We start from the raw sequence: 22,630 nt of genomic DNA, 5'->3' as shown, positions 1-22,630 counted from the left end.
TTCTGGGGCTCTGGAAGGAGTACAGCGAGAGGAGGAGCTGCAGAGGAGAGTTTCTTAGGAAAGCCAGCAAGTAATTTTTCCACAATTTATCATACTACTCTTACTCTGCGAGTTAGGCTGTGCCTCCAACTGCAGAGATGAAAAGTCACACAACTCCAGCACGAATCAAGCCAGCCAAGAAAAAGAAAAGCAGCTTTCTCTGCTCCCCAGGGCATATATTATGCCTATTTGCTAATGTTTTTTGATATGTGGAGGAGACAAACTTCAAGGAAGGAATGTGGTCATGTCCTATCTGAAACAAAATCTCCCGTGCTGGAACGGGCTGAGCGTGTTTCGTTGGGCAGATGTTGGGGTGGGCAGGGATTGGAGTGGCAGTGTCACGTTTTTGAGAGCACAGAGTGCAGTGCTGCACTTGTGAGGGACACAGAATGGACTCACAGCACTGCTACAAAGAGTCACAGAATGGCCTGGGTTGGAAGGGACCTTAAAGCTCATCCAGTGCCACCCCCTGCCATGGGCAGGGACACCTTCCACTAGCCCATGTTGCTCCAAGCCCTGTCCAACCTGGCCTTGGACACTTCCAGGGATGGGGCAGCCACAGCTTCTCCAGCCACGATGGGACTCCTGCTGCCAATGAAAAAGAGGGAGAATCCATGCAAATGCTGCTCACATTTCTTCTTCCTGCTCCCTCCCAGTGGTTTAATTTATATCTGATGAGCCCATAGTTTCAAGCAGGGGAATGGCACACTGGGCTCCCTGGTAATGCCACTTGGATGGAAGTGCTCTCATTATTCGCACCGAAGGATCCAGATTTGCTTAAGCAAGAACTGTCACAACATGCTGAGGTCCAGGGATTCCTGGGGGAGCTGGGCTGACACATTTGATTCTGATTTGCATTAATTTATGAATCTTCCACGGTCTGTTTGTCCAAGGGTTCTAAAGATGTTCAGCCAATGCATACCTTGAGTTAATTCGAGAGAAAAGCTGCCGGGTACCACGGCGAGGGACAGGCACGGCAGCTCTGGCAGCCCCAGCCCATGAAACACTGATCACAGGGGCTGCAGCAGCATTTCATCACAACAGTTCAGGAGCTGCAAACACTGAAAATACCAGCACGCTCCAGCTACATTAAAATGTTGCAACTCTAAAGGTAAATACCAAACCCACAGGGGCCCTTGAGATCAAAGCCTGGTGAAGAGCATCACTGGGAGGGGAGAGGGAAGAAGGCAGGAGGAATGAGAAGGGCAGAAATAAACTCCAGAGACCCTTGGGAGAAAGCTTTGGAGGACTCGAGATAAAGGCTCTAATAGAGCTCCAGTATTGGCTCTAATTAGGGTAAGTCAGGGCTTCACTAATTGCTTTTAATCCCTTGGCTTCCTTGCCAACAGCAGTGCCCGTGCCCAGGGCGTGGAGGAGAGTCACAGCCTCTGTACCCCAGTGCCACTCACTGAGCCCATTTCCCACAGGGATCAGAGCTGGGGCTGGGCAGATCCAGAGGGGAGAAGGGAATCCAAGGACACTGTGAGCCCCAAAAGCCCCATCCTCCATCAGCACAGCCTCTGCCAGGCAAAAAGCCAAGACATTCTGCTTTCCTGCCTTGAATTAATTGCTTTCCCTTCTCCAGAAGGGCCGTTGCAATCCCCCCAAATCCTGCAGACATGTGTCCTTCAGGTGAGCATTTTTGAAATGCAGTGTATGCATTTGAGCTGCTCCACACCTTTATTCACTTCATTTTTCCTTTAAGGCTTTTTTTCTTCTTCTTCAATTAGCTGTTGGGTTTTTTGTTAGAGGACAGACATCTCTTGCCAAACCCTCTTGCAGAAGGCAGGATGGAATTCCTGTTTCCATCACAGAGGTATCCTGAGTCACCTGCAGTCAGCCAAAGCTCCCTTGCCTTGGGTGTAAACAGAGAAAAACACCAACTTTTGATCTGCTTCCAGCAGAAGTGAAGTCAGTGCAAGTACCAACATGGGAAAAGGGAAAAAGAAAAGCTTTTCTGGGCTGTCTTGCACTCTCTGTGTGCATGCAAAGGATCACACAAAAATCTGGGGTTAAGGATGGAGCTGCTTTGGTTAAAGGTGACATTCATCCTTCCCAGTACAAAGCCACTGCACCATTTAAGAATATTAGAAGACTTCAAACACAGAGCCAAAGCAGTGTGATTTCTCTGGGCAGTCTCTGTGCCCCAGGGTGAGATACAGCCCTGCCCATACAGATCCTGTGCTATTAAACTATAGGGATCCATCCCTTCCTGTGGACAGCCCATTACACATCAATTAAACTCCAATAATGAGTTCAGTGGAAGCAGCATCTCGGAGTTCATTTGTCTTGGGCAACACCAGCAGCCAGGTCTTTCTCAAAGCCTAATAATCAAGAAGATTTCTGAGGTGGTGACCTCGGAGTGCTCTGGCTTTGCTCTTTATTTAGAGCTGAGTGTTGGTTTCCAGGCTGGAGCAGCAGCACCAGTGAGCCCCAGGCTGTGTCCCTGCTGCTCCTGCACCAAACACAGGCACAGCCAGGAGGCATTCCATGAGAGGCATCGTAATTAATGAGCTGATTTGCATATCAAACATACTTTGTGCACGGCAGGATGTTTTGCCTTTACAAAAAGTTAGGGAAATATCAGTCCTGGAAAGTGAGAGCCCCCGGATCCCTCCCTGCTCCCCCAGCACACCCCCTGCAGCAGGAGGGAGCAGGGGTTACCTGGGGGATCCTCCCTCCTACTGCTGGTTACAAGGAATAACCACAATAAGGTCAAGTTTGGGCAGACAAGACCTCAGACTTGGTTTTGACCTTGTTTCCTGAGTTATCCTGAAGTTTGTTACTGCTGGGAGATGAAAGGAGGAAGATATCCAACAAGGGCAGCTGGTCTCCAGAAGTCCCTTCCCACCCATTCTGTGATCTGTGCCACAGTTCACAACTCCCTTTTGCTTCCCAACCAGAGGGATTCAGTAGGGATTTCACAATTTAATCAAAATATCATTTATATGATTCCCAATGCAGATTTTTTAAAAATAAAATCTGTTGCCAGTACCTGTGGGTTGAAATCCAAGCCAGTAAGGAAGGAAAAGGCAAGAGCAGCAGTTTTATTTTTAAAGAATAATATAAAATGCCTAAATTGCTGGAACAGGTGTGTTTGTAGCCCCTTCCTGTCCTGCCCACCCAAAACTATAAAATGCCTTGGCTTGTGTGTAACAACCTGGATTTGCACACTCCAACAAGCTGAAAACATTAGTGCTGGATTACAGACTGTAAATACATGTTTTCAAGACTTGCATTTCATTTTCACATTCTTGACCTTTCCATAATTCTCATTGCTTCCATTTTCTGTCCTGTTGGGTGAGAAAACTGGGGAAAAGAGGGACCAGTTGCTTCCTGCATCTTCCTCTGACCCTGCACGAGCACCCACAGCAGTGCCAGTGCCTCTGTCCTGCTGCTGCTCCGCGTCTTCCATGGCTTTTACTCCCTCTGCCTGGATTCAGGCGGCACATTCCTGGAGCCTGCGGTGCATCCTGGATGCATCCAGCTTGTCTGGGAAGGAGGAGAGCTCAGGATTGCCTCACTAGCTCCCAAAATGTGCAGCTGTGCTCTGCTGCTGGATTTGTGCTGACTCCCCTCGGCAGGACCAGTGGCCGGCGAGAGGAGGGAGAGGCACTGACAGGAGAGGGTGCTAATGATTTAGGGAATGGGAAAACAGGCTGAGAGTGGTCCCTGACCACTTGTCCCTGCAGAAACATCAGAGCCCTGAGCAGCTCTCTCAGAGGATGCTTTTCAGCAGGGAGAATAAGCAGATCCAGGCTGTGACAGCTAATCTGTATCTCTAAATCCAGCCCCACAATTATTATTATAAGCTTTCCAGGAGACCATTAGATCTGAAAAGTAAATTTGAATTTATAAATGGAGTCCTGCTAGGCAGGGTCAGGGCTCCATCCCAGGCATCATTTAATGGCATTAGGGGCTGATAAAAAGGTTGGAAAATCAGCAGAGGGGTCAGAACTGGCCTGAGATGCTCCCTCAGCCGTGGCAGGGTGTTTGATTCCCGTTAGATCAGCACTTTGGAGCTGAGTCACAGTTGTGCAGCCTCAATATCTGCCCTGGAGGCCACGCACAAACGGGCAAGGAGCTTTTCCAGCCCACACAAATAAGGGCATCACGGCCCTTTCTGGTTCCCCAAAGCCTGTCCCCGCTGCTCTTCCCTGGCCTGTCACACAAACCCCCCGTGCTGGTGCCACCAGGCTCAGGGCTCCAGGGAAATGAGGCCTGGGTGGAGATTACAGAGCGTGTTTGCAATTGAGCTGAGCTGAGGAACATCATTTCAATAAGGAGATGTTCCAGGCAGACATGAAACACGGGGATTTCAAGATGAGTTTCCTGCTTAATTTTTTAATCCCTTGCCCAATCTTTCAATGCGCTCGCTGATGCTCTGGGCTTTGATCCCCCCCTCCCCTGCTTTGGACTTTGTGCAGACTTTGAGCTGCTTTACCATTTAATGCAACTTGTAGCCAATGACCTGGAGCTCTGAAGCCCCAGGTATGACCTTAAGAAAAGCCCTTGATCTGTCTGGGGCAGATCTTCCTTTGGTGCAAGTTGCCTTACACCGTGGTTGTGTTCTCATCTGGGAAGTAACAATGGGATCACCTTTCCTCCTCCTGCCTTTTGTCAAGGCAGAGAACCATCTGTCTCTTCCTAAAGTGCTTCAGACAATGACTGTGCTCAGACAACCACAACCACAGCTCCATAACCCCCCCAGGCCCACGTCCTCCCTTGTTTACACACATGCTGCACACACCAGCTCATTCTCAATTATTTTTTTTTATTTATTTAGAAATAATAAAATAAGACATAATATATAAAAATCTGTACAATCCACAATTTGTGCAGTACATTAGGAAGACTTTGATACAAAAAGGCTGCAAACAGGAAAATAGTCATGGACAACTGTCAGATGCCAAGATTGTTCACCTTACAACAGCTGCAGGCCAAAAGTCCTTACAAAATCAGCTTCTCGTTGGCTGTGGAGTGGCAACTATGCAGCACCTTCTACTTCACAATGGTGGTGAGCAGCCATAATTTAAAGACATTACAGTACTTCTCAGTTTTACCTTGTAATCCATTATGAAAGAAAAGAAGACCTAAGAGAAAACAAATTAAATATCTGAACCCTTTGTCTTTCCCGAGACGAGAGAGTGCTAAACTAACCCCACAGAAAGTGTCTCGTGGCTGGGAGAGTGTCACCAACCCCAGCTGATACAGTCAGGATTTCCAGCCTTTGCTGCTTCACCAAGGCCAACTCGCACGGAAGAGAGGGGGAAGGAAGGGAACCATCCCCGGCTGCCCCCGGAGCGCTTTTGTCACTGTACACAATATTATGGTTTAGACAATGTGTCTCATTCAAGTATTTTCAGGGAAGGGCAGAAATAACATATTCCCCCCCAGCCCCTAAGCAAGATACAGTATAAACCTTCTGTGCGAGCCAACTGGATCCTGGATAAACCAGAGCCCGGCGGAGTCTGTGGGCAGAGCTCAGTCAGTTTGAAGGGCCCCCAAACCAGCATCAGCTTGGCCCAGGATCAACAGGAACTGAAGAAACGCTGTCAGTCACTGTCTATTAAAAAAATATCGTGTTTTTTTTTAAATGACTAACCCAATTTGCTGCTGTAGAAGTGCTACAATAGCCTGACCTACACCGGGCTGGGAAACACGGAGCCGCTGGAGAAAGGGGAAGTGGTACCATGGAGTTACATTGCAGGTCTGTTTTTAGCAGCTTCCCCGGAGCCAGAGGCCGAGTGCAAGCCTGCAATGGAAGGTTCAGTCGGCAAAGACAAAGGGTTGGGAAAAAAAAAAAAAAAAGAAGAACACGGCAGAGAGTAATGGATTACCCCAACACACACCCCCTCGACAGGACTAGCTGGTAACTCTGAAAAATGCCAGTAACTAGAACATGTTTTCAAATGAAAAGTCCATGCTTGAAAATAAATAAAGTTCATAGCATTAGGAGTCCTATAAGGCTTGCAAGTATTTGCTAAAAATCATGCTAACCTGTAGCATCTAGTACTAGTGAGCCGAGACTGCCGAGCTGAATTGATACTTTGAGTGGCCTTTTCGTTGTCTTCTCCTTGTCCTCCTTTACAGACTTCTATTTACATTTGGCTTTAAATATGAAAATACTTGATAAACTTTATAAAATGTACATTTTAAAAATATTTCTGCAAAAACCGACTTGAAAAACAAAACAAAACAGGAAGAAAAAAAAAACGAAAACAAAAACAAAACAACACAAACAAACCCAAAACCTCTGCACCAGAAATGTTAAGGGGGGAGGGGATTTTTTTTTTTCTCTTTCTCTCTGAATTTCTTGTGTTTTAAAGAAACGAGACGAATCCTGTATTTCCTATCCCCCATCTCTCATCCCTCCCTCGAATATCTCAAGTATCATTTAGTGGGAGCACTGTGCACCTGGGGGATGCTGACCTGAGAACAGGTCCCTTCTCTCCCACTCAGCCTCCCTTCCCGTTGTATTTTCATGCACCCTCTGTTTCACTGAATACTCTTTGGTTTAGGTTTTTTTTTTTCCTTTTCCAAGAACATCACAATTAGCAGCACTAGCAGCACTCCATTGTCTCCACCACTGTTGACCCAGAAACTGCAACCAAATCACCTTTTTCTGTTCACCCTTCCTTTTCTTTCTCACCCTCCCACCCCAGTAACAGCCTCAGTACTTGCACTTCATCATCTGCCCTCTCCAGTAGCCAAATCCACATTTACAACCCCAAATCTCCACAGTTTTGAACCCACCCTCTGCAGATACCATCTCATCAGAAACCACTTCATTGCAGGCATTTCTTTCAGGCAGGGCTGGAAGGGGCCAGAGGCCTTCACAGATATCCATTTGCAGAAGACATTAGACCTAGAACAAGCTGTTTTTTAATGGCATACAGTGATCCAATACTGCAAGAGTTGACCGGGATTATCGTCCCCACCGCCCCGCTCCGCTCCCCGGGGAGCAGGGGCCAAGCACAGGTTCGCTGTCTCCTTGATCTTAGAGGCACAGAGAATTTAAAGCCTTCTGGGTGAAGGAGCCAAAACACCCCCAGAGCCAGAGCTTGGCTGAGGGTGACCAAATCAGCTCAGAGCTGGGTGAGGTGTCTCACCCACTGACCATCCGTTTGGGGAGAGGAGGCAGGGGATGGACCTCCCTTTGCAGCCTCGTCTCCCCAAATAATCCCTCTCTACACGAGAGAAAAATACACCTTTTTGACACCCCTGCCCTGCTGAAGAGAAGCATTTTGTACAAAATCCTGCAATCCCTCTGCCCTTCCCAAGTGCTGTGCTGTCAAAGCTGTTTGCCCCTCTTCCTTCCTCCTCAAAAACCTCTTCCTGGGGGTTCCTCTGCTGCTTGGCTCAGCCGTGCCCAAACACGTGCTCCTGCAGCCTCGGCCTCTGGCATCGACCAGCAGCTCCATGGCACAGTTTCCCACTCGGAGCTGAGGAGCTCGAGGGCCAGCTCCAGGCTGCTGAGTTTCTTCTCACAAGGAAAGAGGGAATTTATTTCCCCATCGAAGAGTAGGAGGAAGGAGAGGAGGCCCAGCTCACTTTAGATCCGAGCCTTAAGCTTTTAGAATAAGGTGCAAAATAAAGGTCTTAAAAAGGAAAAAAAAGAAAAAAAAAAGAAAAAAAAAAAAAAAAAGAAAAAAAGTCAAAACCAAAAAAAAGTGTCTGAGGTTTGATTTTTTTTTTTTTGTTTAAAGCAGCCTGTTCCTTTTTTTTTTCTTTTTTTTTTTTTTTAAATAAACTCCACTGTGCAAAACTGTGCATTTTCTTTGGTATCCACTTAGGTAGTTTTCACTTAGTACTTTTTCCTACGTATACGTATATTTTGTCTCACTTTAGACAGAGAATTAAATTCTCCCCCCAAAAATCATAATTTTGCTGGAGGCTACTGATTGGCCTGATATTACATAATGCCCCTTATGTAATTGGAAAGAGAGAAATTGATTCTAGCTATCAAACTACTGGCCTCAAAAGGAGTTTAGACTTTCTGGCAACATCGGCCTCTCTGAACTGATCACAAGCTTTTCAACCCAAAAAGTTCAACACTGACTTTTTTTTCTTTTTTTTTTTTTTTTTTTTAAATTACACAAGAGAAAATAAAAACTACACTGCAACAAAAATAACCATTTGTGTTCATGTAGTTAGCAGCAGCTTTTTAAAAAATAATTATAATAATAATAATAAGGCAGATCCTTGCCTTTGTTATGCCATTAAAAACATTCTTGTTCCCTAGAGAGAAGCATTCTGGAAAAAGTTGAAAAAAAAAAATAATAATAACCCAACCAAAGCTTGCCTGCAAGTTCAAGTTTTGTAAAAAAATATATACATAATTTATTCTACAACATATGTGCCTTCTGTTCATACTTAGACATGTTTAGTGCTTTGTGTTTAGAGTTCGCTTTCTGTCGTCCCTCCTCTGAGGACAGCCCTAAAACCAGCCTGGGTTTCTCAGGTCTGCTGCCTTCCCACCACACTCTTCAACAGTACCGTTGTCTGAAAACTGTTCTGGGCCAACTTCTCAGGTCAACAACGTGCCTTTGACCGGTAGCTGTGGGTTGTTTTTTTTGTTTTTATTTTAAACTTTCAACCAAAAGGGAGAGGAAGAGTCCGCCGGTCATATTTCCGACTCCCGCCGCAGCGGCCGCGGCTCCAGAGGCACGCCGGCCTGGTTGTGGTGGTCCATGTCGGGGTGGGTGTCTGTGCTCATGCTCTCAGGCACCCCCGTGTCGATCTCGTCCTCCTCTTTGCTGCTGAGGGCGACCTCGTTCTCGTAGCAAAAGGAGTTCGCGTTCGAGAGAATGTATTTCTTCTCTGCTAAGTCTCTGGCACTGCAGATGGGTGTGTTGGGCACTTCGTATGTTTTGTGGAACCTCGAGTAGTCCACTTTGTAGTAGTTTTTCTCTTCAAAGAGCACGGGCTCGTAGCGGTGGCCCCAGAGGATTTCGTTCGCCAGGTAGGAGCTACGGCACTGGGTGGTCATGGCGGTGGCCTCCACCATGCCCTCTAATATTACCACGATTTCAAAGTCAGCATTGTCCATGTCCTGCTTGCTCAGGTCATACAAAGGACTGTCCTCATCTATTTCGTGTACTATGGTGATTGGGGAGACCAGGAATATCCGGTCTATGCCGCTGTCAAACCCTACGTTGATGTCTATCTGATCCAAGGGGATGTACTCCCCTTCCGACGTGATCCTGGATTTGAGGAGCTGCGCTCGCACGTGCGCCTCCACCAAGTGGCTTTTCCTCAGGTTCCCAACGCGCCACATCAGGCACAGCTTCCCGTCTCTCATGGCCACCACGGCATTGTGGCTGAACACCAGAGTTTCGTTCCTCTTTTTTGGCTTAGCCATCTTTGCCATGACGGCCCCAATGATGAAGGCATCGATGATGCAGCCCACTATAGACTGGAAAACCACCATGAACACCGCGATGGGGCACTCGTCCGTGACGCACCTGAAGCCGTAGCCGATCGTGGTCTGGGTCTCGATGGAGAACAGGAAGGCTGCGGTGAAGCTGCTCACTTGAGAGACGCAAGGTTTGCTGTTCTCTTGGTTCTCCAGATCCCCGTGCAACAGTGCAATCAACCAAAACACACAGCCAAAAAAAAGCCAGGAGAGGATGAAGGTCAGGCAGAAGATAACCAGCATCCACCTCCAGCGGATGTCCACGCAGGTGGTGAAGATATCTGCCAGGTATCGCTGTCCCTTCTCCCCCACGTTAATAAACTGGACGTTGCAGTGACCGTCTTTTTTGACAAAGCGGCTCCTGCACTGCTGCCTGGTGTGTACCTTGCCCTTCCCGTTCCCAAAGCCGTTGGCCACGGCCATGGTGGACAGCTTCATGCCGTCCTCCTCCGAAGACACGATGCTGTAGCGGTTGGTTCGCACGCTGCCCATCACTACTGCTGTGGACTGAGGTGCTTCTGCTTTAGAAAACAGTCTGAGTTTCTGCAAAACCCTTTGGAGAAACAGTTTTGAAAGTTCTAGAGGAACACACACACACGGAAAAACCGGGGAGAGGCCGGAGTCCCCAAGAGCCCCTGGATCAACCAAGGACAGTCTTCTGGCATGCAGAGTTAGCTCAGCAAGCAACCGTCATAGAGAGGGCATGGTCTGCAAGAGAAAGAGAAACGTCGTGTTAGATCCTGGAGGGACAGGACAAGGAATCAAACCTGAAAGGATCAAGTTAAATTCCTCCTGCAGACCTGCAGGAAGTTTTCTTTTTTCTTAACAACACTCTGAGCAATGCTCAGCAATCACAACTGTGCATGGACAGGAGTCACATCATCACTGCGAGGAAGTCACTGCTCCTCCCCAGGGAAAGCCCCGAAGGCATCGTGTCACACAAGTCCCTGAGCAACATTCACTCTAAAGCTGGACATGCAGAGAATCTCTCTGCTATTTGCAACTGTGCTTTCTGTGTATCGGGAAACAAACAACTCCCTTTAACATCCATCTGCTCAAACACAAATACTGGAGATGTTTGTGGTGACTTACAACCTGTCCCCCAGACTGTTTGTCAACGACAAACCAGGGAGTTGCAAAAGGGAAGGTGACGTGTACAGAGAAAAGCAATAAACCTGGGAAGTGCAAATAGCAGAGGTTTCCATGAAATTAGATCTCATTTAATTTTTTTAATTAAGCTAGAAGAGTGAGCTGTGTACTCTCTGCAAACAGCAGGAATGAGGGCTGCATTGGTTCCTCTTTAACTCCAGAAACTCACCGGGATCTCCACGGGTTTTACACCCATATCAGGCATAAGTTGGACAAAGCAAACTAAATCTTGCAATGATGCAACTACCAAAAGGCTACAGTGGAGTAGAACCAGCTGAGTGTCTTCATAACACCTTTAGTAGCAAGAACCAGCACCTTCCCCTCGGGAGCCCGAGGCAGCCGATTCCACCTCCAACAGGTAACGGCTCCAAGTGTCCCATGGGCCTTAAACATCACCAATTAAGACTCAGCTCAGAGGCTACAAAACCTTCTTCCTGAGGGTAGAAGCCACCAAACTTGTTTCGGGGAGGTCTGGCTTAGACCCAGGTTCAGCTTTTAACAAGTGCGTCATCCATTAAGTCGTGTTCTGTGTATCAGGAAATGGGATTGAAATGCTGCAGGAGAGAGGCACTGATGCCACTGTTCCATCCACACGTGCCCCATGCAGGAGACAAGGCTAAACCCGAGTACTGGGGAATGTCTGCTGTCCCTTTGTCATGGCAGAGGAGACTTCAGAACCATTTACCATAGCAGGGGATTAAATCACGATGCTCTCCCTAAATTAGTGTTATCAAAATTCATCTGAGTTTGTCCAAAACCCAACAAAACTGCAGCCACTGTGGAGCACAATCCCTTCCCACCAGGACCTCTGTCCCCCAGTGGCTTCAGTACTGTCTCTTCCTCTGACTCGAATCCCACAACAGTTGTAGACAAGATGTTTTCTCCTTTCCCAACAGCAGCTCCTAAAGCCCTGCAGAGACGTTCCAAAAACTTGAGAGATTTCAAACAGTCCCTCAGCCCTCCCACATCCTTCAGCCACATTACAAGGGCTTTAGCTCAGCAAACACCTGTTAGGAAAAGAGCAGGTGACAAACAGCACCATCATCGTGCTCTCAGCTCCTTGCAGGCTGCTCTTCCCTCCAGGACCTCTTCAGGCTTTACTTTTACCTCCTCTTTCTTCCTCACTCCTGTTTGTTGTGCAAGAATGTGTCCCGATGCCTACTTGCCAAGATTAGTCATCTGTGACTTCAGCTCCTACAAGACATTTTGGCAGCTCTCAATAGGTTCAGTAATGCCCACTCTGAGCACAGCTCTCAGCAATGAACACTTACAGTGTAGCTGCCTTCTTACTTGTTCTGTACATTTATTCTTACTTAGACAACTGCCTAAGGATCCACTTTCCCCCCTCCCTCACACCTTTTTGTTCTCGGGGTTTTTCATTCCCATCAGGATATCATTCTCAAAAATACAAAAGAATTCTTTTAATGCTCACTTAAATTATTTTTGTTTTGGCTGAAAAACACTTTGATTAGAAACCTGAACACAGCAGGGAAGCGAAATTACTGTTAATACATTCCACACAAAAAAACTTCTTGAAAAGCCATTGCATTGCTCTGCAAATCGATCACTTACAAACCACATCCTATAATCGCAGTCATGTTTGACTTCCACGGTCAAAGTCTGTTTTGTTCCAAGCTGATGGAAACACACAGCCCAGGAAACAGTTTATTTTGAAGTCTGGAGTTCGGGGTTTTTTTCCCCTGCATTGTCTCCTGGATTTTAGAGGAAAACTTGTGGTGGAGGGAAAGATAAGCTGTAAAGTCTGAAGTGTCTGACTGTGCAGCTTCCCCCACAAAAGTCTTGACCTGAGGACATTTGTTTGAATTCCACAAATCACTGAAATCCTAAAGGAGCTTCCTGCAGTGAGCTGGCTGCATTTAGAAGTTTGAGACCTGAATTAGGTATCCTGCATTGTCACATTCCTCCCCCGAAGGGCTGAGCACCTTCTACCTGCTGCACCTTGCACAGCATTTCTCCTCCCTGACTGCTCAGTGGCTGCTGTGTCCTTGGTGGACCTGCACCCATTTGGCCCTAAGGATCCCTAAATCCAGGGGTGTGCCTGGGGACACCTTTGCAGGTTGCTGGCATGTTCCACTGCAGCACAGTCGTCTTCTTGCTCTTACAGCACTAACTGCCTCTCATCCTTGTGAGTGCTCGGAGTGGGGAGGATGCCGGGATGTGTGGGATGGGAGCAGGACCAGCCCCGTGCACAGGGACCAGGCAGCAGGTCTGATCTCACTCCTGCTCGTGGCAGGTCCTGTGAAACCCCCACTGGACCCACTGGTTGCCCAGCCACACACCTGACCAGTGCTCACCCTGACCTTCACCAGAGGTCCCCCTCACAATCCCAGACACAACCAGCATGACAATCCAATGATACTTCTCATTTTGCTAATCCACCTGCTGCTCCAAGGCAGAGCAAGGCTGCTGCCCCCCTCCCACCCCGGCAGCAGCTGCTGGTGGCACCAAAAATGCCAGTGTGGGACCAGCCCCTCAAACCTCCCCAGACAAAAAGAATGCCCAGTGCCCACCAACTCAGCCCAGCATTTGTGTAACTGAGCCCAGTGCAGCCAGACACACACATGCAGCTGGAAATTCAATCATCACTAGGTGTGTTATTATTATTATTATTAATCCAGGTTACCTTTCCTCCTGGAAGGGAGAACAAGCAACGCAGCTTGTAATTACCAGCACTGGCACTGACACAGCATTACTGGGAAGGGATGAGATGGGATGGGATGGGAGAGCCCTGGCTTGCTCTGCTGCGAGGGGATGCTTGGAGGAGCCGGGAAAAACGGGGCTGTGCTGCATCTGCAGCATTTCTGAGCCAGCATTTGGGGAAATGCCACGATGAGGAGCCCAAACCTCGCTTTTCCCTCAGCAGCCCCCTGCAGCCCTTCCCTGGGGAAAGAGCTCACACCGCACGTTAAACTCTGCAACGAGCAGCTCGAAGGGAATTTGTGCAGAAGGTTAAAGACTGAGGCAAAACTCAGAAGTGCAAGGAGGGGGGGGGGTGGAGAGGAGCACTAACGAGCGCTTGGAGCGGTTATTCCCAGGCTGACGCCACACAGCCCTGCGGAGAGAGCCGGGCACATGTTGCCAAGAGAGCACCAGCACCACCTCAGCCAAGCGCCTTCCCTGCTGCCCTCGGAAAACAGAACAAAGGAGCTTCTCGCCCCAGCGAAGCCCGTTCCCACATTCCTGCTCCCTGGCTGCCGGGCACGGCCACCCCTGTAACCTTTCTCCTTAAAAGTCATTCCCCAGAACTTCTCCGCTGGTCTGGGGAGGACTCAAGTTACACGGAGTGGTGAGCTGCTTTCAGGAGAAAGGTCTGTCCTTCACGGACAGGCAGTGGGGGAAAAAATAAATAAAAAATAAAATAAATAAAAAAAAAAGATCAGATTATGTAGGGAAATGGGTGCGAAGAAATAGGAGAAAGAGGACAAGTGGCGTTTGCATCTGCTGTCCTGCCAAGGAGACGCGCTCGGGGTATTTGTAGCCGATGACAAAATAACTACGAGTGGAACAGCCATCACCAGGGGGTGTACGTGGTGCACCGGCTGCGAGGATGGAAAAGCAAACAAGTGTAAAGGTAAGGCTGAGGCACAGAGACAAGTGCGGGCAGCCCGCGGGGCGCGGAGGCGGCAGGGACAGGGCGGCAGGGACAGAGCTGCGGGGACAGAGCTGCGGGGACAGAGCTGCGGGGACAGAGCTGCGGGTCCCGCTTAACCCGGACACCTGCGGGTCCCCTCCTGCCCCCGCCCCGCGCACCGAACCCTCGAACCCATCTGCCTTTGCTTATCAGTATTTTTTCCTGTAACTGTCAGGAACTAAGCTGAAACAATACAGCTCTTCACAGCCTGCGGGGTTTTTTTTCCTTCTTCCTATTTTTTTTTTTATTATATTTTAGCAGGCTGCTCTGAAATAAAGAAACCCCGCCGTTTCCATGCTGCCAATGAATGAAGCTACAGGTTCATTTCACACCCCTCCAAAGCACTCCGGACACTCAAAAACACGCATCTGAGCGCTGGGGCTCGCTGCTTCTGCCCTGCCTCTTGTGCAGGAACAACAGGCGAGAAGAAGGGAAAGGGATGGAGCGGCGCGCCTTGAGCGACACGGAGTTGTCATGCGAACTTCCAGCCCTTCCCCAGGATAAAATATCCCGGGGGGGATGGGGGGAGCAGCTGGTGCATGGAAAGTTATAAGCACAAACAGATGCTGGAAGCAGATGCTCGGGCGCTCCAGCCATACCTATCGAATTATTCCAGGCACTGAGAATAGCTCGGGGATGGGGGCGTGAGAAATGCAGGAGTTCCCCCTCCAAGCCGGGGCACACAAGGGGAGCTTTATCTCGCGGTGTCGCGACACGGCATCGCGGATCGCCTCCCCCTCGGGGGGCTGCGCTCCGGGAGGACAGGGCTGAAAGGGGGCGGGTGGGCGACTCGAAAGGATGGAGAAGGTGCTTCTTACCTGCCGCGGCCCGCGAGGGAGGTGCGTGTGGAGGGCAGGGGTGATAAGATCCAGCAGCTGGGGGACGCCGAAGCCGGCCCGGTGCCCGCCGCCCGCCCGCTCTGCGCTCCCGCCCGCCCGCGGCCCCTTTTTGCGGGCGGCCATGGGATGTTTAATAGCGGCCCCGCCGGACACGCCCCCCCCGCCCCGAAGGCCAATGGAACGAGGAGGGAGTGGTCGGGGGGGCGTGGCCGCGGGGGGAGCCCGGGAGAGGGATCGGCGGGATCGGGAGCGGAGCGGGAGCGGGGATGCTCCGGGGCGCAGGGGATGCTCCGGCGGAGCGGCGAGACCCCCGTCCCCCGTCCACAGGGTCCCGGGAGAAGGCAGCAGGGGTCCGGCTTCCCGGTGCGGGGAGTCCCGGGAGAACGCAGCCCGTCTCCGGGGCCCCGCTGCGGAGGGTCCCGGGAGAAGGCGACAAGTCTCCTGGTCCCCGGCTCTCCCGTGCGTAGGAGCCCGGGAGAAGGCGGCCGCTCCCCGGGTTTCCAGGAGCAGGCAGCCTGTCTCTGGTCCCCAGGTCTCCCGTGTGGAGGATCCCGGGAGAAGGCGACAGGTCTCCTGGTTCCCGGATCCCCGGTGCGGAGGATTCCGGGAGAAGGCGGCGAGACCCCGGGTCCTTGGTGCATTGGATCCCGGGAGAAGGCGGCCGGTCCCTGGGTCTGCCGCGCGGAGGGTCCCGGGAGAAGCCGGTGAGACCTCGAGCTCCCGCTGCCGAGGGTCCCAGAAGGCGGTGGCCGGTCCCCGGATCCCCGGTGGCGGCCGGTCTCCTGGTCCCCGGATCCCGGGAGGAGGCTGCCGGTCTCCCGGTGCCCGTGTCCCCGGCGCGGAGGGTCCCGGAGCAGCCGCGGTGGGTGCGGGGAGGGCTGTGCGGGGAGGCAGCGCCGTCGCTCCGTTTCCCGGCACCGGAACGCTCCGGGAGCGCCCGCGGGCACCGAGCACCTGCCTCGGGTACCCCCCTCACCCTCCCAGCACTGCGAGAAAGGCTTTTGCGGGACTTCACACGCAACTTGGGAAGGTCCCGTGTGCTATCTGGGCGCCTGCTCGCTCCCGTTTCCATGTCTCAGGCTGATGTCTCGAAGCAGTGAGAAAAAATTCCCGGAGGCAGAATAGTTTCGTCCTTTTTGTTCCTTTTTTTTTCATTTTAGTGAAGGGAAACGCGGAGACGCAGGTTATCCCGTCCCAGAGTCCTGACACTAACAGGGATGAGAAGCCAGGCAAACACAGCACAGCTCCTAGGCTGAAAATCCTTCTTTTTAACTCAAATCAAACGTCTCTTCCGAAACAAGAGCTTTGATCCCTGCACTAAGACCTTTTAGAGCACAGCTGGAAGCAAGAGCAGTATCAGCCTGGCTACAGTGTGTGGGATCCATGTCTTTGTTCCCTGGCTCACCTGTGGCAGCTCGGTTGGGCTGGCCAGGGTGGAAATATGTAGAAATCAAAATAATTTTTAATAGCTTGTCCTCCCTACAGCGAACGTGGCCTAAGATACAGAAAAATAAGGGTGAAGGGTCTGGCTGGGAGCCTTGCAGGAACAAAAACAGCCTTGTAAGCACAGCCTGAAGTTTGCCAAGCCCTGATGGACAGTGCAGGGGTGTTAGGTTCCAAGGCAGGTGTCCACTGCAGAACACGCTCCTGCTGCCCCCGGAGAGCTGAGTTCCCAAGTGCCAACAGCTGAAATCCAGCAGGGAGCCCTGTCATGTGCTGCAAAACTAAGAGCCAAGGTGACTGCTGAGTGCAAAGGGGGCAGAGCACACAAAGCTTCAGAAACTGGCATAAACACCTCGATTTGCACCCAGGACTGCGACAGCAGCCTCTGCAACACCCAGAACTGGGTACTGGGGATGCTTGTGGCACTGTGAATCAGCAGGCAGGTCTGCCTGGAGCTGCTGAGGGATAGACTGGTCCAAGTGGATCGGCCACTCTCCTCTGAGGAGCCTCTTACAATGGCCAGAACAGGCTGTAAATATGATTCCTTACTTTCCACAGCAATGCCAGTGCCTGCAGTCGCTCCTTGTTGCTTAAACTCTCCTCCTCACTTGTTTCCTAAGTTTACAACTCCGACATGAGCTGTCTTTAAACCTTCAGTGGAGGTGCTTTCCTCTCTCATGGTGTAGATGTTTTAAGAACACGCTCGTCATGCACTGACCCGTCCCACCAACTGCCTCTCCTGGCACTGACAGTGTTTGCCGAGTTCCCCACACTCCGAATGAGGAAGTGCCACATTGTTGCAGCAATAAACACAATGGCCAAGTGCAGCCGTTCAGAAGTGCCCGGTTTGTGCGTTCAGGATGCACGAACTTCACTCGAGAGGGAGGGGGAAGAAGAGACAAGTGTTTCTGTACATTGAGCAATCGGGCACGTTGGGCAATCGTGCTGCTTGTGAGCTGTTCTTGGGTGGCTCTGTTCATTTTGAAGTGGAAGGAATGTCCTCTAGCAGTCTTATGAATGGTGAATCTGGAAAAAAAAATCTATAAAAGGCAATGAGTGCAGTTATCTTGTTCATTCAGTAAAGCGAAGATCATTAAATCCACTGGATTGGAGAGACAGGCACAAATCCTGCACTGCTCGTGTCCCTGGATCGGACAGAAATATCCCTTGTTACTCTGTGTGCTTCCTATGGACAGCTAAAACAGCAACAATTTGACTCACTTGGAAGGAGAATGTGCCCATCTATATGGAAATGAAATAAGGTAGAGCTGCAATCCACTCTTGGGAAGAGATGCTCTTCTGAGAGCTCACGCTGTGAGCTGGGCACTGAGTCCAGCAACTCTCTGTACAATATCCATAAGATATTTATGGATTGCAGCCTGACTTTGTAGACTCTTACTCAGCCTTTACTCATGCAAACTGAGTGATAAAGACTACAGAGCTACTGGACCCAGAGATCTCAGATCCACTGCTATGAGTAAGGGTTATTCACAACCGTTCACTGAGGAGGGGTAGAGCACATACAGAACCACCGTTTTACAGCTCTCCAAAGTCAGAGCAGCTCTGCTCAGAGAGCTCTTCTAACAATGAAATATCGATTCTAACCTGTCATACAGGCAATGAAAACCAGAACAGAACCATCTGCATGGACTTCAGCAAGAGAAGTCCTCCCAGACCCCCAAACGGGGAAGTTGAAGTTACAAGAAAAGTTTCTAAAAAACCCTTTCCTGTTGCAACAAGGCAGGACAAAGAGGGTGAGAGGCAGCTGAAAACTTAACCCTCAAGGCTGAGCAAGGATTTGTTTTCCTTCTCTCCATGACTGGTTTTCTAATTTGACTTAGCCCTGCCTCAGAAATCTCTCAGTGCCTTCTGACTGAAATATTAGGAGGGCGGTGTGAAATGGCCATGGGCTGAGGAGTTTTCAAGACAAGACCCTTTATGTGCAGAAGAAACAGCACCAAGGGATAGGAAGGGCTCTGGGAAGGCAGAACATCCCTATTTCATACCAGGAGGGGTAAGAAAAGGAACCAGTGGCAGAGCAGGATGCTTTCCATAGGCAGATCCCAGGCTGTGCCAGTGAAAGCAGAGGCTTTTCACCCCCTTTTTCTGGTGTGGTTCTCACCACCTCAGCTTGCAGAGAGCTGCAGATGCCCCAAGGAAGCAAATGGAGAGTTGTGTTGCAGGCACAGCCCCTGCCAGCTGGGAGCAGAGGCTTTAGCCCCCGTCTCACTCCACGGGAGATGTTATTAAATTGCTTTTTCTGTCTTGGCGCTGAAATGACCTAATTATCAGATTGCATTTAGTCTTCATCTCTCCAAGTGGCCAAATCTGCTTTGGTTCTCAAGGGTTTTATTGCCAGCTGAAAATAGCTTGATTGTATTGTGCTTGCAAAGAAAACATGGTCTGGTGGAATCAAAGCAGTCCATTTCCACAAGATGGGAAGAAATGCCATAAATAACACGTTGGGCTTTCTTTTCTTTTTCTGGTCTCACCATTTCCATGCATGTAAACTGGCATAAGTTTGCCTTTCTTCTCTCATCGTTAGGTCAACTGGAAAAAATTCATCAGGAAAAGGTGGTTTCCCCATTCACAGCAAACCCCTGGGGTTTAGACATTAACTGGGTCTTTATAGGTCTGATGCTGGGATCTCCAAGGAAAAATGAGCCACGCTGGTAAGAGAAGGAACGGGCAAATCCAATGAAAATTCCACAGAGAGACGGTTACATGTTTGATAAGGCTTGAGAGAGCAAATAAATACATTTTGTACTTTGCAAGCAAATGGGATATACAGATGTGCAGCCAGCGAGACAGTTATACTGGAGAAAAATGTGTTTGTTCATAGGAGGGATGAAATATGGAAGAGGAAATTGAATTGCTTTATATATCTGAGACGAGTGGAACTCACACCCCATTCACGTTATTTTTCTTAACCATACATTTTGTGTCCAAAATCTCTGTTTAAGATTTCAGGCTGTCTCATTTGGTCTCATTCTAAGGACAAATCACCAGCCAGTGCCTGTATTTTGAAAAAAAAAAATAAAAAAATAAAATAAGTGTGTGCTTTCAGTCTTTGCTGCTGCAGGTGGGGGATGTGGGGAGCAAGGTGAGGACATCTTGAAATACTGAACTGCAAACAGCAATCCATCACTAGCAGGAACTGCATCTAACTACCAATCCAACAGCAACCCAAAGAGTTCTACCAAAAAAACCCTATTTCCAACACCATGTTCCACGTGGCTCCATTCTCAACAAACTAAGGTGCCTAATTCAAAGGATCTTTCATTTCCAGCTAAACTTTCTGACCCAGTAAAATATGACAGACACCTGTTGGTAAAAGTGAGTTCTCTCAGCACCTGCAGGGTCTAAGGCCTTAAAATGATTAGGAAATCTTCATCTGATATTTAATGTACACCTTGCACATTCCATGTTTGCTCGAAGCCTGGCTGTATCCAGACAGTTCTAGTACCATTTAGTGATAGTTTTCAGAGTTGATGATTGAGAATAATCTTCCAAAAATGCAATAAATGTCAGGGACATCTGACATTGTCTGTGACATGGCAATATTGTATATTTTGCCTTGCCCAGCCAGAAATCAGCTGTGGCAGTTTGGCCTCAGAGGCAGAGGTGGGGAATGTATATTTGGATTAATGGTATTCATGTAAGTGATATAAGTGACCAAGCAATTACATATTCATAAGATTAATACTTTCCTATTAATCTCAGAGTTATCTAATGATCTCCCATAGCTCCCATTCTTTGGTTGTCTCAGGGGAAAGGGAGTTAATGGTTAATAAAACTTGCCAGAGTGGTGAGAACATGCTTATGGAGCTGGCATGGGGAAGCTGACAATTCCTGGAAGGAAAAGGGTTAAGAGCCAGCAGCTTACACACACGAAACTGTGTGACTGCACTTTCATTCTCTTCCTCACAGCTTCTGTTCCTGGTGCTATTGGGCTGCCAGGTTTCCTAAAATCAGGATAGGCTCCTGCTCAGCTGAACAGAACAGGGTAAGGATATCTTTGTGTTTCTCTGGCTTGAAAACTTCGGGTTCTGGATGTTGTAGGTGAGCAGGGAGCTCCCAAGGGAGAGGGTGTTCATCAGTTTTTCAGTGGTTACCTACTGTGGGCTGGCACAGGCACAGGAGCAGAATTAAAAGATATCAGAGTGGTTTGGGTTGGAAGGGTTCTTAAAGCTCATCTTGTTCCCCCCCCTGCCATGGGCAGGGACACCTTCCACTAGCCCAGGTTGCTCCAAGCTCCATCCAGCCTGGCCTTGGACACTTCCAGGGGCAGCCACAGCTTCTCTGGGCAACCTGTGCCAGGGCCCTCACAGGGAAGAATTTCTTCCTAACATCCAGTCTAACCCTACTCTCTGTCAGTGTGAATCCATTCCCCCTTGTCCTGTCTCTCCAGGCCCTTGGAAATAGTCCCTCTCTATGTTTCTTGCAGGCTCCTTTCAGGTACTGGAAGGCTGTAATTAGGTCACCATGAAGCTCCCCTTTTCCAGCATGAACAATCCCAATTCTCTCAGGAGAAAAGGATAAGAGAATTGGGATTGTTCAGCCAAGTCAAGTCACCTCCTTGCTCCAAAGCCAACATCCAAACCTCCATCTGCAGAGCCCACAGTGCTCAGACAGGGGCTGGGTCCCTCCCCTGGGCCAGCAATGAAACCTCAGCCTCCTTCCATGGGATGGGCTGAGTTTGGTGAGTTCATCCTTACAAAGGGTTGTTCAAGGTGTGAGGGTGGGAAGAGATGAAAAGGGGAAAAGCTTCTCTGCCCCTTCAGGATCCTGCCACCAACATTCCTGGCACAGCAACCTCTGCCTGGCAGTACTAGGTGGTGACCTGCCTTCTGGAGTGGTGTGCAGGAGGAGGAGGAGGAGGGGTGATGAGAACAGGCTTGTGTTTGGCTGTAAGAGGAGGGAGAAAGCAGGGACCTGAGTGTGCCACCATGGGCAGAAACATGGAAAGTTTCCAGTGGGAAAGGGAGTGGCAAGGAAGAAAAAAATAAAAAGTCAGTTGCAACAGAAAGAGCCAGAAATGTTTTGTCTTTTCTAAGAAAAATTATGGTAAATTAGGTGTCTTTTCTGCATCTCTCCTACTGACCTGTTTGCATTCACAGCTTGGTTCTCCAAAGGGATTCAAACTGGGCAGCTTCACCCTGTCAGGTGATGTTTGGTAGTTCCTGAGAGAGAGGATGATGTGAAATATGTGGGTACAGGGGGAAACCTGCTTCCAACAGCAAACACTACACCCAGAGGGGACTCAGAGAGCCTCTGTTAAAGCCCTGCTTTTCCTGCACTGCAGTGTGCATCTTGCATTTCTGCTGCTGAGCATTTGTTACCACTGTAATTTATTCCCCATCAGTGTACCCACTCCACTGAAAACTGCATTTATAAACTTGAAAGTGTCTGATTTGTGTTAACATCACACAAATGGCTGCTCTGCTCCTTTTCTCACACTTTTGATTTTGCTCTATTAGCTGAGATCAAATGTCCTTGGTGTTTTCTATCAGTTTGCACCAGAACCTCAGAATTTGCCTGGAGTCTGTGGCCACAGCATAAGTGACAATATCAGAGTTTATTTTCTCTCCTGGAAAGCAAATAAACTGTGCTAAAAACAGAGAGTTAGATCATTGGCCATTGTGGAAGGAAAACCACAGCAGAAAACAAGCTGAAGTTTCCTGAGGAGCCAGTGCTGGGCCTATTTACATCCAGTGGGAACTTCCAGCCTGATGGCAGTGCAGGAGACCCCTCCCTGAGAGGGGACTGCTGGGTGGGTGGGTGTTTTTTGCTGGATTTTTCAAACCTTGGTGAACAATTGAATTCCTGAGCCAGGTCTGCAGGTGCACCAGGGAGGGTCCTGGAGCTGTTGAAGCTGGTGCTGAAAACTCCCACCTTTTTGGGAGAGCCTTGAGAGCTTTCAGAGCCATCCCAGCATCTCTCCTGCCCTATGCCTTCCCTTCCCTGGTCAGGAAGCCAAGGAGCAAGGACAGCCTGGCCAGGACACAGGGAGCAGGTCTCTGGCAGCACAGCCCTGCTGGGAACTCCTGCGGGGCCGGGAAGGAGGGACACAAATTAAATTAGTTGGCA

At 49.4% G+C, this 22,630-nt stretch overlaps 1 protein-coding gene across 1 annotated transcript; it reads right to left on the bottom strand.

Annotated features, from left to right (window-relative positions):
- Window positions 1–4,793: 4,793 nt before the first annotated feature.
- On the bottom strand, window positions 4,794–15,186 carry KCNJ2 (potassium inwardly rectifying channel subfamily J member 2). The gene is made up of 2 exons (XM_064676138.1): window positions 15,077–15,186; window positions 4,794–10,165 (listed from the first exon to the last, which is right to left on the bottom strand). Exon 2 carries the CDS (start codon window positions 9,947–9,949, stop codon window positions 8,666–8,668), a length of 1,284 nt encoding a protein of 427 aa, XP_064532208.1. The 5' UTR covers window positions 9,950–10,165; window positions 15,077–15,186; the 3' UTR covers window positions 4,794–8,665.
- Between the last annotated feature and the right edge of the window lie 7,444 nt (window positions 15,187–22,630).

The sequence above is a fragment of the Pseudopipra pipra genome, chromosome 19, assembly GCF_036250125.1.
Source record: "Pseudopipra pipra isolate bDixPip1 chromosome 19, bDixPip1.hap1, whole genome shotgun sequence".
Lineage (NCBI taxonomy): Eukaryota > Metazoa > Chordata > Aves > Passeriformes > Pipridae > Pseudopipra > Pseudopipra pipra.
Note: the sequence above shows the minus strand (reverse complement) of the source record. Positions and strands in the feature narration are given on the sequence as shown.